We start from the raw sequence: 21,570 nt of genomic DNA, 5'->3' as shown, positions 1-21,570 counted from the left end.
AAATCTAGTATTCATTGACAAAGGAAGACTTGTTTGAGTTCCCAGTTTTGAGCTGCCTGCCGAACATCTAGACCCTCAAAGGGGAACCTCTTTCTGCGGTCTCTCTTTTTGTTGGCGGCATCAGCGCGCCCAGACTGGGCTCCTGTGCTGAACACCTTGTTGGAACAAATCAACTGAAGAAAATAAAGGAGACGTGGAGTATTTGAATACTGACAAGGTTCTAAAAAAATAATATCAGAGAATTACTGGGGGGTTGACAATGGTGGTATTTTAGTTTTGTTTTTAAAAAGGTCAGTTTAGAGCGCTATGCTGAAATAGTCACTTGTTATTCTGGAAATAAACATGGCTCTGAGTTGCTGCCAAAAATTAAATTAAAAAAACAAAATAGAATGCAGATTAAGCCAGTCTTCTGCTCAAACGGTCCAATGGTTTTCCATCTCACTTAAAGTAAACGCCAAAGTCCTTACCATCCCTCAGGCCCAGCATGGTCTGTCTGGTGACGCTTCTGTCCTCATTTCTCTCTGCGCTCCTCACTCAGCGGCTCCAGCGCCCTAGCTGTCTTGCCCACCTTAGAAACCCCTAGGCCTGCCCTCACTGCAGGGCCCTAGCACTGGCTGTTCCCTCTCCCAGGACAGCCCTTCTCCCAGGTTTCCACACAGCTTACTCCGTCCTCTCCTTGGCTCAGATGTCACCTTCTTCCTGAAGCCTTCCTTGGCCACCCGTCTCAGGTTGCATTCTCCAGAAGCGGATGCTGAGACAGAAGTTGGCGCACAGGGTGTTTAACAGAAATCCATCGCTGTGAGGGGAGATGTAACAGGAGTAGGCTGACAAAGTCTGCAATGCAGGCCTGGCAAAGCCTCATCCGACCCAGGAGAGAGTTCTGGAGCCAGTATTGCGCATCCGTGTGTCCTGGGGCAGGTTGAAATGGCTCTGCCTTTACAGTGATGTCCCATTTACTTACTGAATTCAGGCTGCCGCATGGAGGGCACGGCTGAGCACGGTGGCTCTCTGCAGCAAAGGCAGACTCTGGAAGAGATGAAAGCTGGAGAAGGCCTGCTGACCACGCTCTTTCCACGAGTCGGATCCCTGGAGAGCGTCTCCGGATCTATCACACCGTCCTATGTAAAATCGCAACACTTCCTAGAGCCCCTATTAACCTTCCCAGCTGTATTTTCTCCACAGTATTTAACATTTTTTAATGCACTATGTAATTTATTTATTTCGTTTATTATCTGGTTCTTTCACTGTAATGTAAGTTCTAATGATAGAGTGATTTTGTCTCGCTTAAGCACAGCTGCATTAGAATGGTGCCAGGCTCAAGGCAGGCACTCAACAAATGAATATTTGTTGTTGGGAAAAAGTTGTTCAATAGCTTGTTTAGTCATTATATTATACAAGCCTTACAAGAGCCACGTCTCAGTCATGTTGCCCGGGCATGGCACATAGTAGGTGTACAATACACATTTGTTGAATAGATGAATAAACCTGTCCATGAATGGATATTAACCTCATAAGAAAATACTAGCACAGCACTCTTCAACAGAAGTACTATATAAGCCACATATACAATTTAAATTCTTTTAGCCGTATTAGAAAATAAGAAACAAGTAAGATTAATTTTAATAATATCTAATTTAATTCACTATATCTAAAATATATCATTTCAACATGGAATCAATATGAAAATTATTAATCTTACATCCTTTTTGTTCTGTACTAAGTCTTTAAAATTTAGTGTGTCTTTTGTACTCATACTACATATCAGTGTGGTCTAGCTACGTTTCAAGTGCTGAATGCCCAGGTGAGCAGTGCAGTTCTAGTGCAATTCCGCAGTTCAGGAGTGAAAATAATACAGTGTGTGGGGAGGAGGGTTGGAAAGGGGAGGTCTCTGGAGTCAGTGACTTCCTGGGTCCCGATCATGACTCTGTTTACTTACTAGCTGCTGCTATTCTCCAGCAAAAAGCCGCCAGGAACACATCTGGGGTTGAACAAGTAGAGTTGTTTGCCTGTTGGATGGGGAGTCAGTGATAGAAAAGACTTACAGGATTTACATTTGTATTAGGTGATTTGGGGGGAAGTTTAAGGAAGAAGGGCTTCCTCCTGGACTGGATACTGTCAGGGAGTGGGATTAATTCTATGGATTGGATGTCTTGCTAAAGCTTGTCTAGATGTAGAGAGAGGAAACAGAGGCTAATGCTGTAATTGGGAAAGAAACAGGAGTTACTCATACAGCCAGAATAGAGGGGACTATTTGGTCATTTTTGTGGTTTGGACAATGTTCATGTTTTCGCTGTGCTTCAATGTGCTTATGAAGTCACCTTGTCTGATGTTTATGTGCCACAGGAATAAGCTGTGAGCACCTCGCCAGCTCCTAGCAACACCGAAGCCTGGCCGATGGTACCAGGCCGGCTCCTGGAGGCCACTGCTGCCTTTCTCTTTCTCGTAGCTGCCTTTCTCTTTCTCGTAGCTATGGGACTTTAAGCAAGTGATTTAACTTCTCCCTGGCTCAGTTTTCTGATCTCTAAAATGAGAATGCAGAGCAATTATCTCTCCATTTCTTAAGGCTGTTATCAGTAATAAAGGAGGTAATCCATGTAAAGAAATTGGGATAGTGTTTAGTGTGTAGCCACCACTCACTGAGTGTCGCTTACTGTCTTTCAGAGGTTCTCAGTTGCACGCTATTTTTCACACTAACATCTCTGAAGGTGTCCTCCAAGTAATGGCTTTGTAGAATGAATGCAATGTAATATTATTATTTTCTGAAGTTCTGATTTTGGGGACAATTTCTCTTCCCTGCCAACTGCTCAATCCATTTTTGGGTAAAGGACTTTACTTTTTGTGGACAAAAAAAAAAAAGAGGTCACACACTAAAGCTGACAAGCTCAGGGGAGGCCTGCATGGCGGCCTTACAGACTCAGAGATCAAAAGTAACCGCGTAAGATGGTTTGAACATAAAAATTCCTAACTCCAAGTGAGTCATGGCGGGTGGTCACGGCCTAGGCCTGTAGCTTCCTCGACAAAGGTCTGTCTTTACCTAAAATGAGCCTGCCTGTTGTCTTTGTGCATCTAAGATAACATACCTTTGAAATGTCAGTGATCTCCTTTTCCAGACCCTCAGAACAGGACACAGCAGGACCCCCCCAGTGTTAGCGCTCCCCCACCATACCATCTGTGTTGTATATGTTAACTACGCCGTACCCACCAATGTGAAAGACGTATGTTTCTCCGTGTTACTTTTTATCTGATCCCAGAGATCTCCCCACTTTGCTTTCTCCCGCCCCCTTAACCTACCACCAATGGATTTCTTGTAACCCTCTGCCTCCTCATTTTATTCTAATGACAACTGACATTATCTGGAGCATCTTCTCAATCTGTTCAGATTTTGCCTTCCGGAAACTATCGTCAGTTTGGCTCAAATAGTCTTGGAAGACTTTTCCTTAGGCCGGCCCTTTTTTCCTTCCCGTTTTCAATCTTTAGAACTTTCCCAACTTCTGGGCAGGGACGTCCTCTGTGGCTCGCTCCCTGCCACGTGAATTTAGCTGCGCTGCTTCTCCCGGCAGTACGGCGCCTTAAGCGCAGCACTGGGGAGCTTACGGCAGCGCGGCGCCCACGAGGCCCGGGAGCCCTCGCAAACCGGCGCTCTCGCCGCCCCGCCCGCCCGGCCCGCGGTCAGCTGATGGGCCGCCCGCCCCGGGAGGCCGCCGCCGCCGCCGCCGCGCGAACATGGCGGCCGAGATCCACTCCAGGCCGCAGAGCAGCCGCCCAGTGCTGCTGAGCAAGATCGAGGGGCACCAGGACACCGTCACGGCCGCGCTGCTCATCCCCAAGGAGGACGGCGTGATCACCGCCAGCGAGGACAGGTCGGGCCAGCGGGGCCAGCGTGGGGCCGAGGAGAGACGGGGGCGGCCCGTCCTCCCGCAGGCGATCGGGTGTAGGGGCGGTGGGGCTCGCGGCCGGCCCGTCTCCGCTTGGGGGAGTCCCCGGCCCCTAGGACGCGCGGCCCGCTGCGCTCCTCTGTTTTCTGGGACTCGCGGTTCCCACCCGCAAGCCCTCCAGGTTCGATTCCGGTCCGGGACCTGGGTCCCTGCCACGCCCCTCCGCGCCGGAACCCCTGACCCCCGTCGCCCCTCCAGCTGGGGGACCTCCGTTCCCGGGTCCCACTGCGCCCTTCCAGCCCGGGATCCCCGTCCCAGGCGCCCCTCCAGCCTGAGACTCGCGTTCGCGTTGCACCTCTCGCGTCTGGGACCCCCACCGTCTCTAGCTCGTACCCTGCCCCTTCCATCTCGGGACCCCAGCCTCCGCCTTTCCTTTGTGGGATTTTGTCCCGACCGGTCCAGTTCCAAGCCCCGGTCTCTGGCCAGGAGGACGGGCTGCCGGTTATCCGGAGTCCTGGTTTCCGGGATTCCCTGATAGCAGCAAATCTCTAGGGCTTCCACTCTTCCTTCTGCTTCCCTCTGGCTGTACCCAAGTCTTGTGCGCAGCACCAAGGTCCCTAGATCACCTATTTTTGCACAGCTGCTAGCTAGAATCACCTGAACGCTTATTTACTAAACCTTTTTTTCTTTCTAAAAGCAACTCACTTTAAAAAAGAAAAAACCTTAGATGTTTTTATTTGCAAGGAAATTTTACATTACCACCATTAATGGAAATCAGTGAGATCACTCGCCATAACTAATTAGACTAATAGCTAAAAGATGTTAATCTGTATGCACCTAAAGTCAACTCTTTTCTTGTATTGGGACGACTTGCATTGAATGCCCACCATACTTTGGGAAACACGGATACGATCCGATTTTCCCATTTTACCCAAAAGGAAACTGAGGACCATCAAGAGTCATGGAGGGAACTGGCGAAGCTAGAAATGTAACCCAGGACTCCCCCACTCCAACTCTCAGGTCTTCCCCAAGGCTGTGTGATGATGGATTGGAGAGATGTTTGTTTAAAACTTGAGCATTTTTAAAACCCTCAACGTTTAAACGGTTAGTGCTTTCCTGTGGGAATTTGAAGGAAATGACTGATGTTTATTGCATGAAACTGTTTCCTTGGTACAATGAGTGGTCTTAAATGGTGATATTCCAGAAATTGAAAGGCTTTCTGGAGCATAGAATGTATTGCTGTTCTTTCAAAGCGAGAGACATAGTGGCCAAGTTTTTGTAATCATTTATGTGGAAGTAAGTAACTTCGAGAGCCTGTCCTGAATGGGAAGAGAAAACCTGAAGCCCCCAGTACCCATGTGACCTCTGTATTTTGCTTTTGAGTGAATTTATTGTGAGCAGGCAGTGGCCCCTCCCTACCAGTTTACAAGCCACTGACCTCAAAAAAGGTAGTGAGTGATTGGTAGCACCTGGGTGTGGGAGAGAGAGGGGATCATGAGTCCTACGGTCAAAAAAGGAATGTAAAACAAGGCAGAAGACAGAATAATGATATTTGCCTGAACGAACATAGATAAGAACACTTTAAAACAAGTTAGCTGTTTTTTATTCTGTAAAATATTTTATTTATGACTCATGTATGTTGGGTAAATTGTTGAATATTTGAAATTTATTGGCCAGGAGCAGTGCTGATAAATGTTTTATGGGGAGTGATTACGTCGCTGCCCTGGGACTGAAATGTGCTGGAGGAGCCTTAGATCAGCTCGTTTTTTCACTCGGGCACAGAAGGGCACTGGCAGGTGACTGGACTAGGTGGGGGTTGGCAACTAATTTGTGTATCAGGCCCCTGGAACTTCCTTGAAGGTAAGACAACCTTTTTTTAGCCGGTGCCACCTATTATGAGATTCAATGAAAGCACATGGCTGTGGGTTTTTTGTTGTGGTTTATTTTTCCATTGTCGTAAATGTGTCATATTCTTCAATCATTCGTTCATTCATTTATTCACTCATTCGTATATTTAGAAATACTGTGCTTATTGAGTACCTAGCCCTAGGAATACAACAGGGATCAAAAGCCACAGTACCTGCCATCATGTAATCTCTGATTCATTGGTTTTCATGTCCCCTGACCTGATAGGACCTGCATGTTGAGGAAACAGAATACTGACCACCCTTATTCATCAAACAGGCATTTATTGGACACTACTGTGTACAGACCGGTGGGAGAGGAACACAGCTGACTCCAAGATCACTGTTTCCAAAGGGCTGGGACAGTGTGGTGAAGAGATGGCCCTGTGCTTTCCACTTTCAGGGTGCTGGGAGGACAAAGGAGTGTAATTGGGTGAGGGCCCAGGGCTCAAGGAAAGGCTCCTGGAGGAGATGTCACACTGGAGAGGTCAGTGTGAAGGAAGGAGGTCACGCATCTACCTGCCAGGCAGAGGGAAAGAACAAGAGGGAGTAAAGAACCACGGTTATTTCTAGGTGACGGAAGCAGAAGGTATATTGGTGGCCCAGGTAGGGGAGAGGAGTGATAGCTGGAAGACTCTGTGCCCACTTTTGGAAGGGACTTCATTGTGGGCCACTCTTAGGAGTTTGAACTTTATTTTGTAGATTGTAAGGAACCATCCGAGTTCAAAGCAAGCAGGTGACATGACCAGAACTTGTATTTTATAAATGACAATAGCTAGCTAATCTTTAAAAAGACCCTTCTCTGTGTCAGTACAGAATTGAATCTTATATGTGTTACCGCATCCGGTCCTCATGTCTCCCATGAGGGGAGTGTGATCATCTCCCCTTACCAGCAGTTCCAAAATTCAGTGCATTCTAAAAAGTCAAAAGTGGGGGGTTATTTGGTTTGCTTTTTTGTAAGTTGGGCGTGAAAACTCATTGGTGCCTAAACTTGACCTGAACAGAAGAGACTATTTGTAATCTTTATCTCGTGCAATGTGAATATTTGTTTCACTGCATAAATGGCAATGCATTTAATTGTATGTACTGTTCTACACCCATCCCGCCCCCCGTAGTGTTATCGGATACACATCCTATTACAATGGATATTTGACAGTTTAGAAAACAGAGGTAAAAAAGACATTGAAGTAACTGCCCAAGGTCACATAACTAGTAAATAGTGGGACTGAGATATGAACCCAGGCCTGACTCTGAGGCTGTAGTTCTTTCTACCATGTATCCAGTTTTTTTACACATTTGGAGAAACTGAGTCCTGGCAGTATCAGTCAATGATTGACTACTCCAGCAGGAAGTGTACATTATTAGGATTCTACCTTTTGCTTGAATCAATTATGCTTCCTTTATACTAGTTATGAGGGTTTAAAAAAATTGGCTTGCATCTTTTCTCTACAACTTCTGCTTTAATGCTCAGAAAAGTAACTTTTAGCATTTAAAGTAAGGTCCAGCTGAAGTTAATTCATTTATAAAAGCAAAAAAGCGGTGAGAACTGGCTGAGAGCATTTTAAAAAGAGAAGTGAAAGCCATGAGGGTTGTCCTGAATTCAGTGTTCATTTTTCTAAATTCGAGGTCAGTGATTCTCAGCAGGAGTGAGTTTGTGTCCCGTCCCCCACCCCCACCCCCCCGCCCCCCAGGGACATTTGGCAACATCTTGAGACACTTTGATTGTCATCACTGCAGCGGGGTGCTACTAGCACCCAGTGGGTGGAGGACAGGGATGCTGCTCAACATCCTATAACGCACAGGACCGTCCCTCATCAAAACGATTATCCAGCCCCAGATGTCAGTAGTGAGACACCCCGGTCTGGGCTTAATGTACTTGTGTATCTGGTCCCTTTAGACAGTAGTTCTCAAACTTGAGTGAGCATCAGATCACGTGGAGGTCTTGATAGCACGCATGGCTGGGCCCCACCCCAGTGTGCTGATTCAGGAAGTCTGGGGTGGAGCCTAAGAGCTTGCATTTCTGCCAAGTTCCCAGTGATGTTGGCGGCTGGTGCTGCTGGTCCCGCACTGAGAACCGCTGCTCTATGACAGAGACCCGTGGTTGGCCACTGTGCTTGCCTGCAGAGACTCGCTGGAAGACAAAACTGCGTAGGCATTGTCTTCTTTTGTCAGTTTCTGGGATATATTTGCCTGGAGTCATTCACATGTACCCACATATTTCCCTGTGAAACCGAACTCTACATGACAGAGCTAAATACAAATAATCCCCAAAGCTATTAAACCAGTGTGGAATATTGAGCTTAATTCTGTCCTACCCGGCGTCACAGGTCACAATTTGGGCAGTAAGCCTCGAGGTCTCATTGGAAACGTTCAGAGGGTTCACAGGGAATGGCTGTATCCTCTTGTGTGCATTCGTGTCTATTTCGTTGGAGTAACAGATGCCCCAAGCTCTTGTATTTGAACTTCATTCCCCTACTAAACCTAAACTAGTATTTTTAACTTGAGTTTTAAGTTGCCTGCACTGTGAAACTAGAATACTTGAGTATGCATACTTTTCAAAGGATAAAAGCTTTACTTTAAATTTGTAAAGTTTTAAAAAAACTCGAGTCAATAAAGTATGGGTCTCTTTCTAGTCAGGAAACTGTAAAAATAAAATAACCTCAGCAACAAGTTCAAGAATTTGAACTGTAGCCATCATTTTCCTGGTGGGGAAACAGAAACTGAGATTCTTTCAGAGTAGAACTGAGATGTGGTGAGACAGGAGGAACCGATTCCCTAGACGCGTTTGCTTTTTGAACTTCTTTCCTGTGGAATGCACCAAAAATTTAGATGTCAGCTGGTTGAAGGATAGAATTTTTAAAAGGTATAAAGCCTTATAAATAAGTTAAGGCTGGAGGCCTGCTGTCTTCATTTTGGAAAAATAGAGTTTGGAGATGACCGTGCGTATGCCATTGCTTTGGGGCCCACACTGATTTGCAGAAATCTTGCAGAAGAAACTCTGTTTTTTCTGGCCCAAGTCCAACATAGAGCTTATGTGTATTAAAATATTTTAGGATGTTGCACATAGGCTGGTAAGCAGTAAAGATGACAGAAAGCCAACTCTTAAAGCTATTGAGGTAGCATCTTTTTTGTTAGACCCGCGATTTACCTGAATATATTTCTTTCCTCTTAGATATTTCAAAACGTATTAAGATGGTTTGAGGGGAAAGTTGTATATTTACTAACTGTTCACCTGGAAACAATCTTAAATAAACAACTTGATTGTTAAGTGTTGTGCTCGGAAGGAAAACTGGCATAGCTGGGAGGTGACTGTCCAGAAAACCAGGCGCTCACTGCTGTATTTTTGTCATTACGCAGTGCCTAAAAGTAGACCCTTTATCCTGTTGTTAGAACGGCGCCTCATTGTTACATTTGTTTTCTTTTTATGGCATAGTTAGAAACAGATTCTGGATCCAGAATGCCCGAGTTTGAGTCCCATGTGACATTGGCCGGGTTACTCATCATGGTTTTCTCATCTACAAAGTGGAGATAATAATAGTACCTGCCTCACAGGGTTTGATATGTGTAAAGCTCATAGAACAGTGCCCAGCACAGAGAAAGCACTGGTGTTTTGATTATTACTATTTTTATTCCCATCTGTTTTTTCATTTAATTGCTAGAGTCTCATCAAAAGCTATGGATGGCTCTGCTTACTGCATGTGTGTGTGTGTGTGTGTGTAAATTAAATAAAATATTTCCTTTTGAATAGGGCAGTACCATTTGGGGGTCGCTTACAGACCTGACTTCTTGGAACTATGAGTCATACCTTTTCATCATATCCATACTTGGTCACTTCCCAGTCCTGTCCATCATAAGGGTTTCTTTGTAAAAATCTTCACCCCAATATACTAGGGGACCCAAGACCACCCTCAGGTTCGCTGTTTCACTCACTAGGAGGACTGCCACCATATGCTTGTCCTTACGGCCATGATTTATTACAGCAAAAGGACACAAAACAAGCCCTGACCAGGTGGCTCAGCTGGTTGGAGTGCCGTCTCTACACCAGAGAGTAGCAGGTTTTATCCCAGTCATGGCATTGCCTAGGTTTCGGGTCTGGTCCCTGGGTGGAATGCACATGGGAAGGAACCAATCAATGTTTCTGTCTCACATCAATGTCTGTCTGTCTGTCTGTCTGTCTCTCTCATTCAAATCAGTAAACGCATCCTTGGGTGAGGATTTACAAAGAACAGGACACAAAACAAAATCAGAGAAGGGAAAGGTATGGGGTGAAGTCCAGAGGACACCAGGCACAAGCTTCTGAGAGTCCTCACCCCATGAAATCACACGGGAGGTGCTTCCTCCCCTCCGGGGTTGAGTTCTGACCGCATGTGTGAATTTGTCTCCCAGGAAGCGCACGAGATTCTCAGGATGCAGGGTTGATTGGGGGCTGGTCACCTGCTAGCACAGGCCAGAATTCCAGACCCTCGGAAGGAAAGCGGGTGTTCAGTGGTCACCCAGATGTTCATTTAGTGAATCAATAAGCCAGTAGGATACAGAAGTTTGGCACATGGACGTTTAAAAACAGGCTACTCTTCTTTACGACCTGAATCTGTGCTGCTTTGGAGTTGGTTAAACTGTGTGTTTCAGCGCTTCTAGGGCACGGGTAGAGTTCATTTTTTATTTTATTTTTTGTAAGTTAATGTGTCCCAGACCGACCCTGCACTGACGTTTACTCCATCCTGTCTGGATGGCTCCTGCTTCTCAGAGGTGGAGCCTTCTTGGCAGCGCAGAGGTCACAAGGAAACATTTTGTTGCTAAGTGAAAGGTAACAGCAGGAATTTGTTTCTTGAGCTAAAAAGAACACATCTATCTCCAGGCAGAGAAACCAGCCATCTGGCCTTAGGAGAGAGGTTGTTCATTTAGGTTCTGGTGCGGGTGCTGCAAGGGACCCTATCCCTGGGACAACCCACCCGCCGCCCCGCAAAAAAAAGAAAATCTGCCACCCAGGAAATCCACAGTCTGAGCCTCATCCTTGTCTTGGACCCTTGAAGCTGCCCAGGATTCCTTCCTCAGACAGTAGAAGGGATGGATGTTTTAATTTTTCTTAGCCAGTCTAATTCTCTATAAAAAGAGGCTGGTTTCTCTCTACCTTTCCATTTACATATCAATTCAATAAAAAGTTCATGCTTTCTGCCTTTGTTGCCGAAAGAGAAGGACTTCCTTCTGCTGCAGGGGAACACGGGGCAGAGTTCGGGAGACGTGGCTGGAAGGGAACTGCTATTTATGTGAAAACGGCGGTTGTGCGGATGACCCTGTCTATTCCTATCCCCTTCAGTTACCCTCTTAATGTTATGGAATCCAGCCAGGCTACCAGAAGTACACCTACTTGTCAGACTGGGGAAAATATCCTTTTCAGTAGGTAGCAGAAATGTATGGAAATTTACCAAGTCAGCAGCTCTAAGAGCGACTGGAAGAATAAGTTTTCCTCATGCTTACTATTTTGCTTAGTTTAAAAGAAATCAGGCCTAGGGCTTAATTTGTAACATAAGCTATACTCTTCATTCTCTTTTTAATTCATTAGTTGAATTATCCCTCTATATCAGTTTATAATTTAAATGTGGTTAAATTGCTTTCATTTAGCTATTTGGAGATGATTAGGATGTTTGGGGCCGTGTGGGGGGGTGGAGATCTGATTTTAGAAAGGCTGATTTGTCAGGCAAGATGGAATTTGACCTTGTGATTTTACAGAAACCCTTGTGTGCTTACTGGAATATGTCCATCCAAGTGCGGGCATGATTTTCAGCGTCATTATACTGGAAAATAACATGTACTGAACCCAAATGTATGTTCTTGTGGGGTTATAGGTTTAAAAATGATATTGAGCATGACTCCTCCCTACAGATACCTCCTGGCTTGAGACAGTGCTTTTCAGAAGAAAATTCATCCTTTAAATCTATCATCGCTCCTACTTAAGTAGATGAGGCTTTGGTGGTTCCCTAAAGTGTGTTTTTAACTCCCCTTTAGTCAGCTCTTTGAGGGAGTTAAATAAAGAAGCTGGAAGAAATTCGAAGGAGCCTCTACCTATTCTGATCCTCAGGCATATCTCTGGGCCGATCAGAGATTTAACTTCCTGGAGTAAATACCTTATTCTTAATCAAAACTGTGGGTTTTAGTCTGCTTTTCATGTGTCTACTGTAGTAAGGTAAAAGAACACACAGAATTATTATCCTTGGTAGACAGGGTGAAAATATTGAACAACATTTGAGTAGTAACTTCATTTGTGCTTTTACAGTAATTTCTTCAGTATCTTAGGACTCAAGTTAGCACCTCTGTGCAAAGTGAGAATACTGTATTTCCATTAGAAGTTAAAGTGGACTCATTTGTTTACTAAGTACTTTCAAATCCTTTGCACTCAGTTAATAGCAAAGGCTACTTTTAATTTTAAGATCAGATTCCTAAGTATTCTTAAAGGTATAATATTTAGGACAGATGGCATTGTATCACTTAGCTATTGCTATGTAACAGACCACCTCAAGATTCAGTGGCTTAAAACAGCAAGTATTATCAGTGTTCACGAGCCTGTGGGTCACCCGGACAGCCCTCCTGGTCACACAGCCAGGCTCACTCACGTGCGTCAGCCCTGCTGGGCTGGGCTGGGCCTTCCACATCTTTGGCGGTTTGCTGGCTGTCATCTGGCGGAGGATGGCCTCCTCTGGCTCATGAGGTGTTGAAGTGTTGGCTTGTCGTTAGTGCTTAGTGAGTAGGGGGCTGGGGACCTGCTTTTCCCCCTTCTCCGCTTAGCTCCAAGTCTTTTCTCTGGGGGCCACCACAGGGAGCCAGAGTCATTGTTGCCTCAGGTATGTTACCTTCTGTCCTCCCTGCCCCTACTCAGCCTCCTCACCTGCCCCTCACAGCCTGACTCAGCAGAGTTATGGAATTCAGTTATATCATTTTATACTAGGCTTTTAAAATGAAGTAACCTTTCCTAAATTTTGTCGTGGTTACATGGTCTTCATCTCTCTTTTTAATGACGTTATAAGCTCCCGAATTAATATGTCATTAACCTATCATTATTTAACAGTTCTCCCAATTTTTATTCCTTTGATGCTCATATGACCTTTTTAAATATATAGTTGTTTTTTCTCTTAAATAATTTCATCAGAATTAATTGCTAAGCCTGGAATTCCTAAATCAATTGATCATCGTTGCTGGCATTATTATTATCATTATTATTATAATTAGGCGGCATATGTGTTTCTCACTGTATGGAGCAAAACGGCAAAATTCTTGCCCAAGAGTAGGTTTTAATTTATAATGCTGACAAAAAATTATGAGAACTGTAAAAATGGCAGTTTGTTATTATTGTTTTCAGCTGTTTCTTTGCTTATCTCTGCACAGTTAATACATTTTAAAAACATTTCAATCTGAAATACTTTAAAGAAAACTACAATCTACCTTTGGGATTTCATTTATCTAGGAATTACGTAGGCCATCTACCATGCTGAACATCAGCAGACAAGTTAGGGGGTTGGTAGTGGTATGTGTGCATCATAGTGATGTACAAGGTCTGTTCAGGAGGTATCCAGCCATGTGATATGAAAAATAGAGACATTATTGAAGAAGATATAAGATACAAGAAACATTGTACATAGGACAATGATGTCTTAGTTCCCTTCAAAGTAGGTCCCCTGGGACCTCACACAGTTCTCCCAGTCACCATCAGCTGCCCCCTTGTATTTTCCTGACTCTCATCAATGGTCTGAAATCTCTTCCCTTTCAAAGGTGATTTTAGTTTTGGGAAAAGTCAGAAATTGCAGGGCGCCAAATCTGGACTGCAGGGACGCTGAGTCCCCTGGGTGATTTGATGTTTTGCCAAAAAAACTCGGCATGAGACGTGATGCATGCGCAGGTGGGTTGTCGTGATGAAGCTGCAGCCTCGAAATCATCTGAATAGTTTCCGTGGAGAAATGGTCAAGCTTAATGCAAAATTTGATGCAGATTCGTTGCTCTACTCGCTCAGTCATTATGAATGGACGGCCACATAGTACACACGCTCACTCAAGGGCATCTGCCATCCCCACTGACTAGTACAGTGACGTCGTCATTGTTCACGCATGTATATTCTGGTCCACTCTTCTGGGCGGCCAGGTTACATTGATGTCATGCAAACAATTCTCATTATATTACCAATGGGAAAACTTTCTTTAGACAGGTTTCGTATATATAACATTATATAGCGATGCCTTTCCTTGTGTGTCCATGGAAGATATTGCTGCTATATGTGAGTCTGTCCTCTAACTAGAAAGCCAAGGATATTGATGGTAGAACACTTGACAAGGGTATTAGCAGCAGGGAGAAATCTGAAAAACATTTACGTAGGCCTAGGAAGAAATGACACATTTCCTTTTTAAGTACCTTTTGGAAAAAGATCAGATTGCTATTTTAAAATTACTAAAAAATAGAGCTTGGCACAGAATGAACATGTTTCTCAGTTTTTTGTTTTAAAGGAAGACTTTTTTTTTCAGTTGAACATGGTCTTGGAATGTCAAAGAAAATCTATCCACTAGAAAAATGAATTAGAGTAACAACAAGAAAAATAAAAAGAGTTTGAGTAGGTGTGAAGTTGTCAAAATATTGAAGGAAAAATTAAGCTGTTTTATCTTAGTGGAGAGAGCGGCTTAGATAATTCATCTATGCGGAAAATATTGTCGTATTTGTAAAAATAAAACCATCTGAACTTGGCAGTTTTATGATTATATGGTTTATTAGTATTATCCTAGAGTTTTTAATGGTTTGCTCCTGTAAAATATTACTGAACTGTATTATTGTGTTGCTTTTAACTTAACTGAATAGCAGATTTTTGCTTCCAATTTACTGAATAGTACTTTTTTTCTTTTGTTGGTCTGTGGAATTGGTTGACTTTTTAATAAGTAGCCCGACTTAAGCTTGTTTTTACAACCGGTTGTTAAACCAGTGAGACATGTCTTGAAGAAAACACCCAACAAATTCCTCTATTACTTAGTAAAAATGATGCAACTTTGATAGGTTCTGGGGAGTGCTGGAGTGTTAGGGATCAAACTTAACATTGTTTTGATTTCATCTTGGAAGTGGGAAGTTTTAATGCGTTGCCTAAGGAAGGGAAAGAATATGACTTGAAAAGTTGGAGGAAGGGAATCCCAGACAGGAGGCGTGAATTCAGAGATAGAGCTGACTATTGAGGTCAGGGGCCTAATTTAGAACCTGATTCCCAAGGCAGGTCTTCTCTCAGCCTGGGCGTGATGAACGAGTTTCAAATGAAGCACTCCGAGAGACCATTTAAGTCTTGCCAATTTCCTGGTGTGTCAGCTGGGTACAGAGCAAGTCGTAGTACTGATGATTGCCCTCCAAAGGAGATCACACTGCGTTTCAAAAATGCTGGGGTCTAGGCAGGTTCCGCTTTGACCTTGGGCTAGTTTGAATATCATTCTGCTGCTGCATGAAATTAAAATTGGACTTTCGCAGGTTAGGCGATTGGTTGGAAGAGGCAACCGTTAAGGTTTCCCACTCACAGCAGACTACTCTGCTGTCTGAATCTGCTCTTCTCTTGGGGACATGGGGACAAGTGCATTCCCCCGAGTCCTCATTGAGCTCCCTGCGCATCCATGAATTACACTTTTGGGGCAGTTTGAAGGGTTTTAGAACGTGTCTGCATTCTGTTCTGTAGACACTTAGAAAAACCTAACAGCCAGGTAGCTAGCAGGCTATGTGAGCGAAGGCCAGTGACCTTGACAAGACACTTGCATGACAGCCTGATCTTCAAGTGCCTGGGCCTTTCCTTGTCTCTGGAAATGGAGCATAATCCTTGAGCAGATTCAGTGCTTCAAGGGGAGGCGGCCTTTCACTTACTACAACTCCTTTGGCTTCATCTCCTGTGTTGAACTTAAGTAATAAAATGTATCTGTAAGCATTCTATGTTAAGTAACAGAATATAGTCAGCAAAATGTCATGCAGTGTTTCTAGTTCAGGCCTCAGGACCATCACTGTAAGTGTCTGCTGATTATTTTTAATGAGGGAGCCTTACTGCAGTGGTACCCATCCTGCGATTTGCTGAGAGAAAGGACTGCCTGGGGAGGAAAGTTCTCCGTGGGGGGCGAGGGTGAGGGGACATTCCCTGAGCTCCGTGCATTTGAGCCGTTTGAGGCTCGCGTCTCCCTGGGTTGCGGGGTCTGGGTGAGGGGTCACAGTCACTGTGTCCCTTGACTGGAAACAGGCAATGCCTGGAGGGCTGAGCGCAGGGCCGTGGGGACGCGTGGCTCCTTTGGGCGATGCTGCTGCTAGGTGAGGCGCCAGAGGTGGCCCAGCGGGGGGGGCCCCGGGAACCTGAGAGGAAGCTGCACTCTGGTGGGCGTCCTGGGGACAGGGAACAGGGGCCAGCGCCTTACTTAGGGATTAGTGCTTCTTCTCAAAACCAAACAGCAGAAACCGTGCAATACCCAGTCAGTGTCCATATTCTCAATAGTTTCATAATGACCTATGAATCCAAAGAAGTCTGTGCATTGGGATTGCTGGGTCTGCCTCTGACACCTCTCTCATCCCAGGCCGGTCCTCTGTCCCCTTTTCTCCTCCCTTGCAAATCACTTGCAGAAAGAACTGGGTCGTTTGTCTAGAGACTTTCCTGCGGTCTCAGCTTCTGCTAAATACACCCTTGTGGGAGTGTTTACTATGTTCCTCTGTATGTCCTACAAAGCGGTAGTTTTCTTTGTATGTAGATCAGCACATAGTGCACGTTTTCCATATTGTTGAAGTTACTTGAAATTCTGACTCCTAACTACTGCATAACTTACCATCTGTGGCCACGCTATATGTAACTATATATAATGTGTATGTACATATATAGTATATGTACTGTACATAGGCATACTATATACTGTGTGTGTATGTACAGGGGTGGGCAAAAGTAGGTTTCCAGCTGGTTTGTGTGGAAACATGACATGCGGGTTATGATTGTGACAATCGTTTTATTAACTATTCTGCTTACTCACAACTGGAAACCTACTTTTGCCCACCCCTGTATGTCTTTGTCCAGTGGGTTAACTTTATAAGGTCACTTGGGACATAGTATTGAAAATAAAATAAATGAGTTCTGCCGGAGCATAGAAGAAGGTAAAATGACTACTTTTTTCCTTTCCTTTTCCCCTCAGAACCATCCGAGTGTGGCTGAAGAGAGACAGCGGCCAGTACTGGCCCAGCATTTACCACACGATGGCCTGTGAGTAAGAGGTCACTGTTCCACTTGAAAATGTCTCTAATGTCTTTGATGATGTAAATTTCAAAATGCCTGATTCAAAAGTGCTACTGGACTTGAGAATGAGCTTCTGCGTTGCGTAAAACCTCCGACAGGCTGTGCCTAACGGCAGGAAAACGCCTTTTCTTTTGCAGAGGAAGTTAGGTCTGCTGGCTTAACTAAAGCAAACTTGAGCAAAACTGGGGGGGAAAGAGGAAAAGGGCATACCCCTCCCACCCCCACCCCCAGTTTTTTTTTTTTACTTATGCCAACATGTCCTAGTAGTGACTGTGCCCTTCGTAATAGCGGGTACCGGCCCTAAAACAGGCTCTATACACGCCCGCAGCCTCATAACCAACTTTTGCCCAAACTTTCACAAACCTCTGGGCTCCAGTGAGAGATTGGGTCCCAGGGACACCACATTCTAAACAGACAGCTTTCTCAGTAGCTAAATGTATTCTAAAAATAAATCTCAAAGATCAATCTTTGGCATCGAGGTTTTTAAGACAGCCCTGAGCTGTAGTGGCATAAACTTGCATTTAAATTCTAGCCTTTCGTGCAGATCTAATCGCCCTCCTTCTCTGCCGCCTCCTTTCTTCCTCCTTTCTGCAAAGGAAAGCCCTGTGGCAGACGTGGGCATCCCACCCAGGCCCCGGCTGGGCTGAGAGCCCCGCCGTCCCCAGTGGCCTCACAGAGCTCATCCAGAGCCACTAATTTCCTTGTGGTTTTGGTCCCTAATAAGGGATTTTGCTCAGTTACGGGTTCCAATAGTTAGAGGAACCCTTGGGAAAAGAAAAAAGGCTTTGGGGCATGCTGGCCGGTTCTACTGCTGAAGACCATTGTAAAGTTCTCCACAGAAGACCTGCTGCCAGTTGTCGCAGACACGGGTGACAACTTTCTTAAGATTGTTCCAGAGGCAGTGGAGTTGGGTCTAAGCACAGGGCAGCCCATTATTCAGCAGATTCCCTACAGTCCGTGTGAGCCGTCCTGCCGGGCACCTGCCCCCTTTCTGGGCAGCCGGCATGTTCTCATTGGCACACTCACATGCGTTGTACAGACCCTGTGATCGGTCGCTACGGAGCGTGCGTGGGTGATCGGGATTTGCATTTGTTCTGTCTTCCACCTACAGCTTGTGCAGGCTCCTCCGCCTCTCTGTCTTGATAGCCATCCAGTGAAAACGAAGCAGACGTTTTGGACTACTGCTGTAAAGGGAGCTATTACAGCAGGCACCATAGGACCTTGTAACGTGGAGCACATTAGAAGAAAGCCCGATCATAATTTATTGTGCGAAACAGCAGTATTTCCTGTTTCCCATAGGCTGTTGATGTGTGACCTTGGTTACTCCTCTGAAATACCAAGCGACCAATGTCTTAATAAAGGCACTTGTGGAGCCCATTTAATAAATTTACTTTGGGGTTTTTTGGAGTGGGGGTAGAGGTGGGTGGGTCATCTTAGGCCTCTGAGCCCACCCTTTACCCAATCAAAGAAAGGCCTTCTTTTAGACGGGTAACCCCTTCCAGTGGTCCAAGGATAGCTCTGATAGCTGGAAATAGCAAAACTGAGGAACCCACTCCAGTGCTGGGAAGTGCTCATCATGTTTGTGGGCAATCTCGTTAAAGCTATTGCCATGATTCCTCCTATTACCACCCCTGCTTTTTTAAAAAATTTGACCGAATCTTAATTTCCTTGAGTGCTCAACCTTGGAGTTCATGCTCATTAAAATAGAGAGGTAGAAACAGAGAGGCAGACTGAGATGGATTTTGTTCTACATTTAGTTTAGTTACTCTCTGGCTTGCATTTTCCCCAAATGTTTAGTACACAGCATTGTAATTAATTTCTCTCCCAGGGCACAAAAACCTATCAGTAGAAGAGGGGACTCTTCCTTGCGTCTTAGGTCTTGGGCATGTGGCTTTGGTCATCCCTTGCTAACTTGTCCTCACGGTACCCTGTGGAAGTAGCTCCCAGAACCCTATGACTGGAAAGACCAGTAAAAACGGGAAAGAACAGGCCCAGTGTCTCTGCTGTGGGTGGCTGACACCCGCATGTTTGTACCTACACATATTTGGCTTATTGCTTCCAGAAGCTTCTTTATGGCACCCATCTGTAGATGTATCCGCTGATAAAACTGCAGAAACATTGCCTGAAGCAGAGTGAATGAATTATGGGAAACAATTGCTTGCCTATTTTAGAATGACTTTTATTTTTAAATAAATTCAAAATATGAGAAGAAAAGTGCTGTGTTAGCTCTAAACATTTTCTGTAGATTACCCAATTCAGGACATTGTGGTGGCCGTCCACCAGCTGAGACTTTTTCCTATGACCTGACCGTGATCAACGAGCCGAACCTTAGCATATTGCTATACATAGTCCAGTTATGTCTCAGAACATTACTTTCCATAACAGAAATAACTTTCAGAATCTGCTTTCGCTGAAGAAAAATGGTAACTCTTCATTTCTGTATCTACTGTGTGCTTCATGCCTTTAAAAAAAAAGTCACTTTTTGAAATCATGCCAACAACTAGGAAGATAGATGCTTTTTTCACTATTTGTAGATAAGGAGACTGAGGCCAGAGGGGGTAAGTAGATTATTTGTGGTTGGAATTCCCATCCACGCCTGTCTGACTCCAGAAGTCTGCTCCCCGCCACAGTTATGGAGTCGGTCCGTGAGCTTTTTCTGAAAGGGTCAGACAGTGAATATTTAGACTTTGTGGGCCAAACAATCTCTGTGGCAGCTCTTCAGTTTTCCGCCCTTGTAGCATGAAGGCAACCATAAACAATGCTAAAGAAGGAGCCTGGCTGTGTTGCAGCAAAACAAAAAAATCAAAAACTAATTTATTTACAAAACTAGAGTTGAAGCATGTGATTTTGCACGGCAATGATGCCTTTTGAAAAGGCCACACATTTGTATTTTGTTTGTTTATAAAACTATGTGACTTGTGAAACTTTTTTTAAAAATTGCTTATCTCCCTAGAAGCTTCTCTTCCAGGAAAAAAAGAAAAGAAAAAAATAATAATAATAATAAAGCCAGGACATCTTTATATATAAAACAAATAAACTGGGAAAGCTTTTTGTTTAAACCATAAGAATTGTGTAGCCTCATAAAATAACTCAGCACACTGTGATTTTTATACAGAAGAGGGAGCTTACATATTTGTGTACAGTTTTTTAGACGGGTAGGCATAAAATGAATTGAAAAGGAGTTTAATGGCTTAAGATTTAGTACCAACTGAAAAGTAAGTAAAAATGATGGCCGTGAATCTTGAAAGCATCAGAGCATGATTTGATTTGTCAGTGATAATTTTATGCATGATATTAAAGAGCTCTGTGTATGACGAGATATATATATATATATATATATATATATATATATATATATATATATATATATTGTGGTTATAATTCTTAAACAATGATTGTTCTTTGCAGTCCCAACACCAATATGGTGGACAAGGGTGTACAGGCTGTCACTTGATTGTTTTGTGTATAGACAAATGTCGTGGTACCTACCTTTCAACTAGATAGTTCGACTCAAACAATCTTTCCATGGTCTGATATGCTGGCAGCTGCATTCTTGTCTTTGAGTACAATCCAGCATTATACGATAGTTTATTTTCTTCCTCTGGTGGAGAATATCAGCCCATCGTAGAGAGAGAACTTTAAATTAAATTAAACAATTTTTCAAGTGATGGCTTCATGTATAAGATTTTTTCCCCTCACTTTTGCATAGGAAATTTTACTTCAGAGTGAACTCAAGTTTGTTTGTTGTTGGTTTCCCCTTGTTGTGGCTCTTCCATGGTTAGTCAAGATTCTTTAGGTGGAAATAAACGCAAACATTTCTTTTTCCAAATGCTCCATTTTCCAGATCATGTTAATTCTGATTTGTAGCAGAAGGAGACAGCGTGGAGGGTCTCCTTTCTGACACTCTTTTTCTGGCTTGGGCTCCTTGGAAGGGAACCTGGAGGGGTCTGTAGGTGAGGAGAAGCGGGTGCTACCCCGTCACACGGTCCTGTTGTGGACAAAGAAAAGTGTCTACACCTCACAACCTCACTTACTACAAACTTGGGCTGTGTGTCATAGCACAAGGGAACATGTTTTGGCCATTAGGGGAAAAAAGTAATCCCAAAGTGGCTTCTTCAGCTTGCTCATGTATGCCTTAGAATGGGAATTCTGGGGCTCGGAGCCCCAGTTTCCACAGATCTCAGCTATTCTTACCTGTGATGGGAAGGGGGGAGGTGCAGAATGACCTACTGAGTTTGCAGTGCAGATCACCCACTCTAAGCACTGGTCTCCCCAGGCCTTTCCAGAAAGAGCTAGACATTTCAATCAGATGAAACTTTGTGCTGAATTGCTTTCCCTGAAGTTTTAAAAACAATTTTTATGAGAATTTTAAGCAAAAACAACAGAAAGAATTTCAACTTACATCTTTTTTTTACAAAACCATTTTGCCCTCCTATTTTCAACTTAAATCATATAGCTCTTTTTTTTTTTTCAGATTTAATGTGTTTTCATATAGCTCTTTTTAATAATGAATTTTGAACAGAGACAGTGC

General features: G+C 44.1%; 1 protein-coding gene across 1 annotated transcript in view; it reads left to right on the top strand.

Moving 5' to 3' along the window:
* The first annotated feature begins 3,650 nt into the window (after positions 1-3,650).
* WDFY1 (WD repeat and FYVE domain containing 1) overlaps positions 3,651-21,570 on the top strand; it is a 36,925-nt gene continuing 19,005 nt past the window's right edge. The window contains exons 1-2 of the mRNA XM_090284636.1: positions 3,651-3,860; positions 16,939-17,006. Coding sequence (XP_090140762.1) covers positions 3,724-3,860; positions 16,939-17,006 — 205 coding nt within the window. The 5' untranslated portion in view covers positions 3,651-3,723. The remainder of the gene's footprint in view (positions 3,861-16,938; positions 17,007-21,570) is intronic.

Source organism: Furipterus horrens, unplaced genomic scaffold, assembly GCF_987537825.1.
Source record: "Furipterus horrens unplaced genomic scaffold, mFurHor1.1.pri manual_scaffold_1, whole genome shotgun sequence".
Taxonomy (NCBI): Eukaryota; Metazoa; Chordata; class Mammalia; order Chiroptera; family Furipteridae; genus Furipterus; species Furipterus horrens.
The sequence above is the reverse complement of the archived record's forward strand: the minus strand, read 5'-3'. Positions and strand labels throughout refer to the sequence as shown.